We start from the raw sequence: 13,138 nt of genomic DNA, 5'->3' as shown, positions 1-13,138 counted from the left end.
AAATTGACGTGTATTGACAGACGATGAGTCCCAGGCTTAAATCGGCCACAACTTCATTATTACTCAACCTATTTTCACCAAATTTGTTTTGTTATAATCCTCAGAGACAGATTAATCTATGCTGCCTGGATCTAATCTCGGGATATTTCAATTGTTTAATAACTGACTGTGATAATTAGCCGTCCAGACCAGCAGGAAAGTATTCAGTCTGCACTTGACGTTAAAAAGCAAGTTTAGCACGAGTAACACAATCACACACACACATCAGCAAATCCATCAATGTGTGAATCAGTTCTAACCTTAATACACATTGTGGATGAAACCAGTCCTGTGTGTTCGTTGATGGAAAAACTAAGATGAGTAGATCAGACTGAACTGAAACAAACAAAGTTTTATTACAGAATTCTGGAGAGGTTACAAACAGAGAACATGCATCGTGTATCTCCCAAGTAAGCTCTAACCTCCCAATGTGTTCTGACTCCTTTCATACCCTGAAGCTGAATGTGTGTGTGCGTATAAGCTGAACCTAAATGTGTACATGTTCCTGTTTAATGGGTGCAATGCACATATGGTTTACCATATATGGATGCGAAAACCTCAAATGCTAACGGTTAAGCGCAGGCCTACTTCTGTTTTTGGCCTTGGCCGGTTTCCTGTTATCGCGTACATCTCTGCATGTTTGTCACATTCTGCCTGTTCTTCGCCTGCCCTGCCATTCGAATGTCATAACGATTTAACGCTAAACGCGAGTTAATGCCTTCTGATATTAATGCTTAAAAGTATGCTACTACAAATATTAACTAAAAATGTAAAAATCCACAACATAAAGTAAGCAGCAACTTTCTGGTGCCTGAAGCTGCAGCATTTAAGGTGAAATGGAAGCTGGCAAATAAGAAGCTAACTTCAGCTTTGTGTAAGGTGCTAATGTTAACCTATTACATGGATTAAGTGATGCTATCATTTACCTACAAAGCAATATCCATCAGTGTAAGTAAATGATTAATCATAAAGTTAAGATCCCTTGAATGAACTATTAAATGAAATAAGCTTAATATAAAAGGATCAAAGACAAGCACATCATCAGGTTCTCTGAGCATCACCATATCTACACATAAACATCACACAAACAATACGCATCACACAAACACTAAGCACCACACAAACACACAATATTCTTGAAATAGTGTAATTTTGGACAGGATCTTTCTTAAACTGCCGCTCTGTAATGGTACTGAATGCAGTCCAGCAGCGATGTTGACCGCCTTAAAATGGTGCTGCTGTTGACGTGCCTAACTGGATCCAAGACGGCACCTAGGTATATATATCTGTGGTTGAAACAATATACTATACAACTACACTAATATCTGCATTTACACAGACTCGTCTAAAGAGCAGCAACAATTTCCTATTTTTCCCCTCAGACTGTGAACTGACATGCTGGCTATCTTGCTTAGCTAGTCGTGGTGACATGAAGTAATATAGCATTCCTTCCTGTGCTCACACACCCACAAATGTCTAAAATGATGCAGGATCATGTTTAGAATCCAATAAAGCTCACATTTTCTATGTTGTGTGAATCAAATTAAGCAAAAACACTTCTGTGAAACTTAGCATAAATGCTAATAGCGCTAGCTTCCTAAGTAGCTTACATAGCAAACTGATTGTGAAGTAATAATCCTAAAAATAGCACATTGACACATAAACAAGACAATCTAGCTTACATGTCAGTCCTCTTATTGTTATGTAATCATGCTTGGTCACTTTATTTTCAACTGTAAAAGCAAAGAATTGGCTACTTTTTCATTAGCTTTAGCTGCAGAGAACAACCTTGGGTACCAAAAAACATAAAACTGGAACCATTAGTATTGGACAGACGGCACAGTTCCAGTTTTCTGGTGCCAAAGATTCCAGGATTCCAAGTTATAACTTGTGGAAAAACATGTTGAAAAATATTCTAAGTACAAGGAATCATATCAAAGTTATTTACTGTACTACTTAAATGCATAACACACATCCAGAAAATAGGGATTAGGCAGAGAAACGTATTCCACATAAACACTGGAAGCCACAGCCGTAAACTGCCTGGCTCTTCGAGTGTGGTCTACACAGCACTCTGACCCAGGTTTAGCATGAATAACATATTAGTAACATTATTGAAATGCTCTATCTTCACGTCATGGTCCTATACATTCTTTATGAAGGTGCAAGAGGTCAGCAGCAAAGAAAACTGTGCTTTATTTATCACATGGAAACCTGCTTCAATTAAGGATTGAAGCTTTAAAAAAATGTTCCTAAATCTTCAACAGTTCTTAGGATGGAGGCATTGTTCTAAGGAAAAAACTAGCAGGTAAACAGCCTTTAGGTTCTTTTGGCACATTAAAAAGGTTTTCCACACTAACATATCTCCTTCATAATAGAGGTACTCAATGCACCAATCAGTGAAAGGTTCTTTTAGGGAACCATTTAAGGTTTATTTCTTAGAGCATGGTCATTTTTTGCACAAGACAGCATTGCAGCGGAAAAAGAGAGGCCATCTAGTCACAAATCCAATTTTGGGTGTGGAGGCAGCTGCAAATGACTGAAGGCACTGTGTGAAAAGGGAGAGATGGACTCCAAACTGGTGGTAATTTGATGAATGCGTGAAAAAGAAGAGGAGAAAGACTTGAGAGGTGGGAAAACTGAAGTGGTATGTTCCTTTCTGATTATAGACCCTAACATGCGCAAAAAGCTTTCAGTATGCAAATATACAGAGACAGTACTTACACTGCATGTCCAAAAGTTTGTAGACACCTGCTCATCCACTGTTTCCTCTGAAATACATGGATAATAATAAATTATAGGATGCTTGTCCGCCTTTGCTGTAGTGACAGTCTCTATGTTTCTTGTCAGGCTTTGTACTAGATGTTGCTGTGAGGGTCTGATTGCATTCAGCCAAAAAAGCATTAGCGAGGTCAATTACTGATGTTGGATGATTAGTTCTGGGTCACATACACTATATTTCCAAAAGTATTCGCTCGTCTGCCTACATACGCGTATAAACTTGAGTGACATCCCATTCTTAATCCATAGAGTTCAATATGACGTTGGCCCACCCTTTGCAGCTATAACAGCTTCACCTCTTCTGGGAAGGCTTTCCACAAGGGTTAGGAATGTGTTTATGGGAATTTTTGACCATTCTTCCAAAAGTGCATTTGTGAGGTTATAATTGACATTGGACGAAAAGGCCTGGCTCGCACTTTCTGCCCTAATTCATCCCAAAGGTGTTCTATTGGTTTGAGGTCAGGACTCTGTGCAGGCCAGTCTAGTTTTTTTTTCTACACCTATGGCCATGGAAGTGATTGGAACAGCTGAATTTACTGATTTGGATGGGTGACTGCATAATTTTGGAAATATTGTTTATCTCCCTCTGACACCTCCCAAAGGTATTGGAAAGAGTTCCAGAGAATGCAAAAGGGGTGTTATACCCCTCTAGCCGACGCTTGGCATTGGGCCCAGTGACCTAAGTCTCATATGCATCCCATTCTATTGCCAGTGCTTTTCTCTGGAGATCATGCTAGTATCTGGATTCACTAACAGGAATAATTGTCTGAATACTTTCAGGCAACTACATTTTTCAAAATGCATCAAAAAGTGTGCCACCCGCCCCGTCATGTGACAAAAAAGCATGTTTCTGTTGCTACAGCCTCTACCTGAGTGCTGAACACCAGTTTTAACATGCTACCCACAAAGCCATCCAGAGCTTACATAACCGTCACTCATTCCACTGGATGTGTGCTATCTCGTATGAAGTGCCTGAACACATGACCTGTTGAAGTAGTCCTTACTACTGCATTTCTCTTGCGTCAGCCCACTTTCCTCACTTAGATAACAAGATATAAAAACAATGAACCTGTTCCGTTTTTGTCTGAAATGGAAACTGGCATTGGCTCCCCTTCCCTGAGGGATAAGAACATTTCCTCCACCTCCAGTTAGCTCTTCTGCTCAAGCGTTGGCTCAGCACAAGGAGTAACACAGCATTTTTGCTTGTTGTGGCCAGAAGATGGTGTGGCTGATGTCTCTGCTAATTCAATTTGCTGATTTCTTTTGCTAGTTCAAGGAGGTCAAGAGGCACTCCAGCACTGGAAAGAAAAAAAACTGATTAGGCCATAATCCTAATGAAAATTAGCACTAGCACACATGTAAAACAGGCTTGAGGAGGCAGACCCTCTTGCTCAATAGCTCTTCAATTTTTTTGTGGCCTCCAAAGTGATGATTACTTGCTTTATTGAGTTGTTTGTTTCATAGTCAGGCTGCTATTTAACCCTTGAACTGGCAGATATAATTATACACCAATCACGCAAAACATTATGGCCACCTCCTTGTTTCTACAACACATACATAGCTGTAATTTTTAGTTCAATTTTGTTTATTTCAATAATCATGCTTGTCATATTTAAACTGCAATTGTTGTCTTTAATTGCTAAGTGTTGGTTGGAAACAAAAGTCCTTGAAACACTCCACAAAAATTCTACAAAGATTTTTTTTCTCTGTGGAATCTACACCAGTACAGCCAGCTAACTTTCCCATTGGTGAGGCCTTCAGGACCTGAACAGAAGACCTAACACTCCAGGTTAACCACTAATATAAGGAGCAAATAACATTTAAATTGCAGTTGGTGAGACCAGTTTTGTTAGGAAAAAATGCCGCTCTGGGTGTTCTGGAAGTTCTAGATACATCACTGACTGAGAGAGTAGTAACCACGGCAAGTGTTTGAATCAGTTGTTACAAATGGAAAACAGCAACAGCTCTGTACTTTCAGTGTAAACTATTGCAAGGCAAAGCATTTGTCAATATATCTGTTTCAGGCTTAAAGGAAAACACATGAAAAGCTTTAAATGTCCACATTTAATCAAGATCAGCCAACAATGTTTATGCCATTATCTTACTGCTAACATACAACAGGGTCACAAGCAGAATTTGCATTATCATAAATATAATACAGTATTTTTCCTTGTTTTTGAACAAATTTGGACATTAATGGCCTGAACTATGGTCTAGGTCAGGGTTTGCCACTGGTAAAGAACTGCCACATAATGGTACGATTCTATACAAATTAAAGGTCTGTCCTAACCTTTAATGATTGAGGAGTCTTTATTATTAAGAGTGCATATAAAACTAATATGTAAGTTATAAGGTATTGGAAAGATTGAACCCACATGTACCCTTGCACTTTAAAGGTCCCAAAATCATGGAAAATGGAACTGTCCTCATTTGAAATAAGAGTTTGATGTGAAATGTTTTAAAAAGCACAGCTCACTCCACAGTTAATAAAGTCATTTTATGGAGACTAAGATGCAGCAGAGCCTGTTTTAAAATCATTGTTTTTGTGATGTGACGTATGAGCCTAAAATCTGCCTACAGCAGTTTAGCCCCACCCACTTACACTGAAGTGATAAGGAATGTTTCAGCATGCACTGCTGTTTGAATTAGACACAACAGAAGAACAAAGTCTAAAATCTCAGGTAGAATAAAAAGGGGTTAGAAACTAGCCTTGTAAAAATTAGTTATGGATTCTTATGGCAAATAAAACATCATATCACTGCTGTCAGACGGTTTTCAGTTTTTGGCATAATTTGAAAATGCTTGTTGTTCTTTATATTGCATGCAAGTTTCATGATGAATGGACCACAACAAATGGTCCAAAATGACTTGGAAAAAAGTCTGGTTCCATTGACATACATTAAAAGTAATGTGTGTTTTTTCCTTCTCCAGTAAAGTTACCATTTTGGAGATACAAGGTTTTCTTCCGACAACAGTGATAAGCGAAGAATTAAGAGGACAAATGTAGGATATGGGGTTAGTCAAGGCTAAAGATCTAAGACTTCATTCTGTATATACTATCCTTCCAATGGACTGATCAAATAGAAGCCTTGTTGCCATGTCTCACCTCCCACTGGAAGCCACAGAGCCCATTGGGGGATTCCTCGAGTGCGAGGAGCAGCAGGGCTCTGAGGGCTCCACCTGAGCTCTAGCACTGAGCAGCCCTGGACCACTGCCATCTGCTGCCATAGGGACAGCCAAGCCCAACACATACAGCCCTACAGCCGCACCATCATTCAGCCAGTTAAATCTACATTCACTGCTTAAGCTGTAAAGAAGACAAAACTCCAGGTCCAAGTATTAGAAAGCACATTAAGCTCAAAGGAATTCTGGAAGCCAGACAGCAGTTCCTAAAGGAAATGCACTATATAAGAGCTACAGAATTACAGTATATAAGTACAGACACATGTACTAACGTCATATGAACCCATATGACCAATAGCATTAAAATGCAACGTTCAAATACTCTTTATAAAGATGCTTCTTCAAGGGTTATATAGTAAATTGAATGGGTATATAGAACCAGTTCATGCTCATATATTCTTTTCATGGTGAAATGGTTCTCCAGCTTGATGGAGAACGTGTTGTATATGGTTCTGTATAGAACCTTCTTTTGAAAAGGCTTCTACATAGCACCAGAGTTCTTCTATTGTTACAAGCTTGAACTTGTAGCAATAGAAACCTTTTCAAAAAGGTTCTTTTGCTACAGTGAACCGTACACAAGATTTGTCCATAAATCTGATGTACCATTTCACCATGCAAAGAACCCTTTAAGCATGCAAATGGTTCCTTGAGTGTCCACAGCCTTTTATGTGTAGCACCAATAGAACAACACTTTTTAGAACCTTTTTCAAAAAATTTGTACATGCAATCGTATACAACACATTTTCCATCAATCTGACATACCATTTCATGGTGCCAAGAACCCTTTAAACATGCAATTGGTTCTTTGAGAGCTCATAGTTCTACACAGAACCACAGTCTTTACTAAAGAACCCTTGAAAAACAATCTTTTTTAAGAGTGTAGCACCAAAAAGGGTTCTTCTTATGTTACAATGTCAAGCTTGTAACAACAGAACAACACCTTTTGGTGCTTTATAGAACCATTTTCAAAAAGGTTCTACAGACAACCATAGACAACATTCTCCAGTAATCTGAAGGATCATTTCACCATGCTAAGAACCCTTTAAGCATGCAAATGGTTCACTGATTGTTCGTGGTTCTATATAGGAGCACATTCTTTCTTTAAAAAATAGAAGAACGTTTTTGGTGCTTTATAGAACCATTTTCAAAAAGGTTCTACATGCTCCCACATATGACACATTCACCGTTAATCTGAAGGACCATTTTACTAAGCAAAGAACCCATTAAGCACAGAACAGTTCTACATAGAACTCACGGTTCTAACTAGAACCATTCCCTTCACTAAAGAACCCTTGAAGAGCCGTCGTTTTCAAGAGTGCATTGTAGTAGTCATTCATGTATGTATGAATGGTTTAATGCAACCATTTCTAAATATGAAAGCAATGAAAAAAAGCACACTTTGGACTCCTTACATAACCTCCTATATAATTCTCAGCCAGCTCCCACTCCACTGTATTCAGATATTCTTGGCCTCATTGATTTACATGTAGGTTTTTAGGCAAAGATCATAAAGCTTGGTTGATTCAAGACTGCCCACCACTGTGGACAGTGCCTATAAATTCTCCTGAATAAACAAATAGCCCACTTTGGCTACTTTTATGGTCAGATTGCACTGCAAATTAATGAGCAGTTCTCACAGCCATCCGTCCTCTCATTCTTGTCCACCACACACTCTGGAAGGAATCCAGTGACATTTAAAAATAAAGGTTCTGCAGATCATTTTAATTCATCCCCTATTCTGCCTCAGCAATGAAATTTAATGAGCCTTGAGGACGCGTCCTTCTCAAAGACTGTACCTCAAAACAGAGTGGGTTGAAAATAATGTGTTCTTGGGAAAGCAGCAGGCTATTTCACTTACATTCATTTTTTCCAGCAAACAGGATACATGAACTCCTTTGCTGCAAATAGACAGAACTAGGCGGCAGGGATGTAATGTTTGCATAACACGCCCACTTTCCTCCCTGCTTAGCAAACTTCCACCCAGGTATGACACCAAAAGCCTCATCTGTTGAGCATTAATGGTCTTGTTATAGTCCATAAAACAGCCACTGCCAACTGCCTTCCAGCTATTCACCACCGAAGACCAAAAAAACTACAACTCAAGACAGGAACCTAACCACATGGTTTATTACCATCTGATAAACACCGTGCAGCTTCACGTGGGATGCACATTCATTGATCAGGCTTCTTGCTTCTACACTCATTGTCCATTTTATCAGCTCCACTTATATGTGCACTTTCTAGTTCTGGACTGTAGTCCACCTCAGTTTCACTGCTGGACTGAGAATAGCCCCCAACCAACAGCGTCCTGTGACCTGTACAGCAGCGTTTAAGTTTTACAAGTCCAGCAGTGCTGCTGTCTGATCCACTCGTATAGGCACAACACATGACGTCATTGTTACTGCAATTCTGAGAATGATCCACCTCCTAAATAGTACCTGACCACTGAAGAACAGGGTAAAAGGGGGCTAAACGTATGCAGAGAAAACTGATGGACTACAGTCTAACTGTAGAACTACAAAGTGCACCTGTATAGTAAGTGGAGGTGATCAAATTGACAAGGAGTAGAAACAAGGTGGTGGTCAGAATGTTACGCCTGATCGGTGAGTGCAATAAAACATCTCAAAGCAAAAATGTGAAAAAAGTGAAAGCCAACCATAAAATCTGCACTTAATTCGCAGTGGTACTATTCATTTTGAACACCAATCAATTTGTCCTCCTCCAGAACTGTGAAAAGATACTGAAGGCTTTGGAATCAGTCCCCCTCTCTACAGGCAAAGTGTGCAATTCCTTCTCAAATACTACCCAGGCTAATGAAAAGGCAGCAAAACAAAACAGAACTAGCCATCAAGCAAAATGAGAAGACCAAGAAAAATTAAACTGCGCATCTTCCTCATGCTGCCACCTAGTGGCCAGAAAGTTAACAATCCATCTCAGAAGTACAGTGACCAGGCACTGACGCTTTTAAATGCTGGTTTAATTGGTCTTGAACATAATTTGGCAGCACAAAGATGTCAACATCTTCACTCAAATAAATACACAGTACAGTATTTTGGGAGGCTTTATTCTGAGTTTCATACAAACAGTCTTCTATTTCTTCTTCTCTACATCCTGCTCGGCGGCCTCCTTTGCCCTCTTGGCGCGGATGCCAAAGAGGCGTGCATTGGCACGGGCCATGCGCAGGCTGGCGAAAGCCTTGAACTTCTTCTCGTCCTCCGTGATCACGTGGGCCTTCTCTTTCTTGTAGACCTGTGGGGGCAACCCATGAGCGAGAGGAGTGAGATGTGCCCATCAGAAACTGATGAATAAATCAGTATATACTGATCATGCATAGAAATCCACCATCATGATTGCATGCAAGAGCGTAAATGTTTCATTTAATACATACGTTTTTAATGGGCATGATAGGTCCAGTGAGCTGTGTTGCCATCTTGAGCTCCTCCTCCTAGAAAAGTTCAAAATAGGTCAGCAGAAATGCAAAAGTGTCATTGTGAATTTTTTCCCCCTCTTTTAAATCAATGCAGTCATCAGCTGGAAAAGGGTTCAAAAGAGGATCATCAAGGATGTGCAGAGATTCCGGAGAAAGTGTCATCATCTGACTGCAAACTGTGACTAAGAAAAAAGGTATAAAGCCTAGACAGAGCAAATGTTTGGCTCTTCATAGCTTACTGCTACATACACCACAGGCCGTAACCTAGTACATGTTAGAGCCAGCAATAAGTATTATCACTAATGCTTTGTTTCCATTAACACAGCAGAATTGGACTGGGAAAGCAGCTGGTACTGGTCAACAGGGCTTTGTTTGCAGCTTCATTTATGAAAACACTCATACTGTGAAACACATTCTGATGCATCAGCAACACCTGATATTAAAATAAGCCTTTGAGAGCAGACAACTAGTGTTTAGTCTATTGCTATAATGCTGTAATTTACAACACCAATTTCATGCAGTGCTGTCTGTCTACTGCAGTTAAACGTTATGAAATCCTTCTAACCAGTGCCAGCAAGTGCGTTGACCAGGAAGTTTGAAACTCCAGCCACTATGGCTCTGGTGTGTCAGGTGAAACAAAGCAGGAGACCATAAAAACTGCAGGGATGCCAATTCAGCAACACACTGCATGACAAACTACTTACAGTGCTGTCTCCCTTCTTGGGCGCAGAGGCCTTCCTGGGGAAGAGGATGAGTTTGGAGCGGTACTCCTTCAGCCTCTGGACGTTGGCCTGCAGGGACTCTGTGGATCTGTTGCGACGGCGAGGGTCAACAGCAATGCCAATGGTGCGGGCTACTTTACTGTTGATGCCAGCTGCCTGAAAGAATGATTGAGATTGACATGAGATTTGATTATTTGGTCCGACTTTAAATATTGCCTTAATATACTACAAATAATCCATGTAAGTGCAATATTAACTTCAGAGCATAACAGTCATCAGCAAAAAGGGTTCAAAGAGTATCATCAAAAAACGTACAGAGATTCCGGAGAAATTGTCATCATTTGACTGTTGCTCTGAAGTGTTTATCTGTATTGCTCATTACAATCACTGCTTATTTCGGCAACAAATTAACCAAAAATCTCTATGCAAGAACAAGTACTAGTAATGACATTTATTCCCTTCATAATTTATGTTCTCAATTCTGAAACGTGGTATTTTTTTTCTACTTACAGCAAAGATCTAATCATCTAAACAAACATCAACATTTGTTATAATGGCCACAATCAAAAAGCCCTTCTCTAAAGTAAAAGTCCTCAACCATCTTTACCTCAAAGTTGTCATAATAGAAGACCTGAGCAAATAACCAGATTAACGGCCATTCAAAACAGGAAATTAGAGATCTTGGGGAAACATTTGTAACCAAATAATCAAAGCTCACAGTATGGGCTTTGCAATAAATGTCAGTTAATGCACATTTTAAAGGCTTTTCTGAGCATATTGTGGAGGTCATCAGTACCGACCAACTGCATGTTCCAACACAAACAGACTCTTATTTAAACGGACGCAGATCACAGTAATAGGTCATACTAATTTTTGATTGATGAAGTGGCACTTCTGGCTTTTTTTGACCTGTTCTCACTCTTAACAGAAAAACAAAATATCATGACACGATATACAGCATCTCAGAAGTCCCGAACGACCTCAACATCTCCAACCTAAGGAAAGCACACTGCGCAAATACTTAAATCGTACAGGAGCAGCCATACCTTCAGCTCTTCCAGGGAGAAGCCACGTCCGGCGCGAACTTTGCTGTGATACCTTATTGTCGGACACCTGACAGCCGGTCTCAGTGGTCCAGCGACAGGGCGAGGAGCAATGCGGCGAGCCTTGGCCTGACGAGCCTTGCGTCTGCAGGTAGCAAAAGGCAGTTAGAAACAGGACTCAAAGCCCATTAAAATGAATTCTTAGAGAAACAACATAAAAACATAAGAGCACCGCATTCCGTACAGTTTCTCTGCACTTTTCGCATTTCAGTAGTTACTGTGAAAATACCCAAAGTCCAATAGGATGAAAAGATTGGTTGGACTCCGCAAAACACCAACAGAAGAAGCAGTTTTCTGTAGCGTTTACCTGCAACTTTTGAAGTTTTATGAAATCTAATGGCAAATATATATATATATATATATATATATATATATATATATATATATATATATATATTAACTGAGTGATTATAAAATTGAACATAAACAGTAATCAATGAGGCTGCCATGCAACAAAAAAAAATCCCAGTAAAGCGAGTCTGAAGCTGTGCAGCTGAAAGGGGTCTGATAAGTTCACTTAGCTGGCGGTGTAAACTTAGATTAACAGCTCAGTGTTACACACCATCATTATAATCCATTATTTAATATTTGTTTAAGGACCAAATTTGATCTTTAAATGTGCAAAAATACATTTTAACTGGACGTGAAAGTTTCTCATCCCATGTACGGGTCAATAATTGCACGGATTTGATGTCCAAACCCAGCGTTGATGGTCTTGCCAACTGATTTGATGGAAAGAAAGGATACGATAATGTCTCAGATACATCGGTGACATATCAAGAAAGTGTTTTTATTACACAAACAGGAAAAGCTGCAAGTGTATGGAATACTGAGCTCTTACGTTACAAAACTCCTCACACAGCCATCCAGAGACGCTCACCTGCGTTGTTTTCTGGCCGGCTGGTTGAACCAGGTGCGAACTCTCCTCTGCCAGTCCTTATGAAAGTGGGGGTTCAAGATCATGCCATTCCGACTGGGGGCCATGACCGCTTATTCCCTGAAAGAGCACAGGATACGGTCAGTTTCTGTCGCACAGACAGCGCTGCTCACAGACTCCACCTCACCAATGAACACAGATCATCATGCTTGTGTCCCCTACAACGCCGTATATACCCAAAATAACCCTAAAACTACCACGTAACCCTTCATCTGATTTAGGGAGTCCAAGTGATCAAGGAACACCCAACGTTGATAAACCAAGTCAAAGGGCCGAAGCTAACCGGCTACCTACTGAAGCAAAACAAACCTCGTAGTTTACTGCTTTCTAGATTACACCCACATCAAAACCGCACGAAACTTATCAGGCATAATTAAGCAGCCCGTTTAATACGCAGAAAACACCTTATTTACACATTTGGGTCTTTTCTGGGGACAGACATGCGCGCCGCTAACAGTGGCTACACACACTACCCAAATCAGGCTTTTTACAGATTTAACACCATATACATAATAAAATAATGGCACGCCCGTATAGATAACAAGCAGCACTGCTCATGTGAGAGGACAAAAATGCTGTACAGTGCGCTCAACAAGAGGATTAACATGGATAAAATATATGTGCAGGGAGAGAATCTACACGTACCGTCCAGGGAAGAATATGGCCGAAAAGAAAAAGGACTAGGCAGCCCGGTGCTTTGTGGGATATGGAAGCGCCAGCCAATGAGAGCGCACTGCAGAAGCTGTAACCCGGATATGTGGGGCTCTGAAGCCACCGCAACAAAATGACACCAAAAATGCGAGGAAACTTAAATAATTTATTAACTAAATTTAATAAATTCATCAATCACTTTAACACATTTAACAAGTGTAGGAAATGACAATGAACGCTTCACTTTCCAGTTCACCACACCGTTATCGCCGTGTGAAAAGACTTTTATTTT

At 40.1% G+C, this 13,138-nt stretch overlaps 1 protein-coding gene and 2 non-coding genes across 3 annotated transcripts; all 3 read right to left on the bottom strand.

The window, feature by feature from the left end:
* Nucleotides 1-9,050: 9,050 nt before the first annotated feature.
* rpl13 (ribosomal protein L13) lies at nucleotides 9,051-12,934 on the bottom strand. The gene is made up of 6 exons (XM_017707303.1): nucleotides 12,841-12,934; nucleotides 12,139-12,255; nucleotides 11,202-11,343; nucleotides 10,138-10,311; nucleotides 9,392-9,448; nucleotides 9,051-9,252 (listed from the first exon to the last, which is right to left on the bottom strand). Exons 2-6 carry the CDS (start codon nucleotides 12,240-12,242, stop codon nucleotides 9,094-9,096), a joined length of 636 nt encoding a protein of 211 aa, XP_017562792.1. The 5' UTR covers nucleotides 12,243-12,255; nucleotides 12,841-12,934; the 3' UTR covers nucleotides 9,051-9,093.
* On the bottom strand, nucleotides 9,513-9,597 carry LOC119265313. The gene has a single exon (XR_005131582.1). It is a non-coding gene; the product is annotated as a small nucleolar RNA MBII-202 (small nucleolar RNA).
* On the bottom strand, nucleotides 10,407-10,495 carry LOC119265314. Its single transcript, XR_005131583.1, has one exon. It is a non-coding gene; the product is annotated as a small nucleolar RNA MBII-202 (small nucleolar RNA).
* Nucleotides 12,935-13,138: the final 204 nt, after the last annotated feature.

This window comes from Pygocentrus nattereri, chromosome 15, assembly GCF_015220715.1.
Source record: "Pygocentrus nattereri isolate fPygNat1 chromosome 15, fPygNat1.pri, whole genome shotgun sequence".
NCBI lineage: Eukaryota > Metazoa > Chordata > Actinopteri > Characiformes > Serrasalmidae > Pygocentrus > Pygocentrus nattereri.
Note: the sequence above shows the minus strand (reverse complement) of the source record. Positions and strands in the feature narration are given on the sequence as shown.

Bases quoted from the DNA above. Each gene is read 5' to 3' on its own strand.
- rpl13 (XM_017707303.1), bottom strand. From the start codon at position 12,242: ATGGCCCCCAGTCGGAATGGCATGATCTTGAACCCCCACTTTCATAAG. The intron at 9,449-10,137 runs GTAAGTAGTTTG...GAACTTTTCTAG, and splicing joins CCAAGAAGGGAGACAGCACT to GAGGAGGAGCTCAAGATGGC. The intron at 9,253-9,391 runs GTATGTATTAAA...TTGCCCCCACAG, and splicing joins CTATCATGCCCATTAAAAAC to GTCTACAAGAAAGAGAAGGC.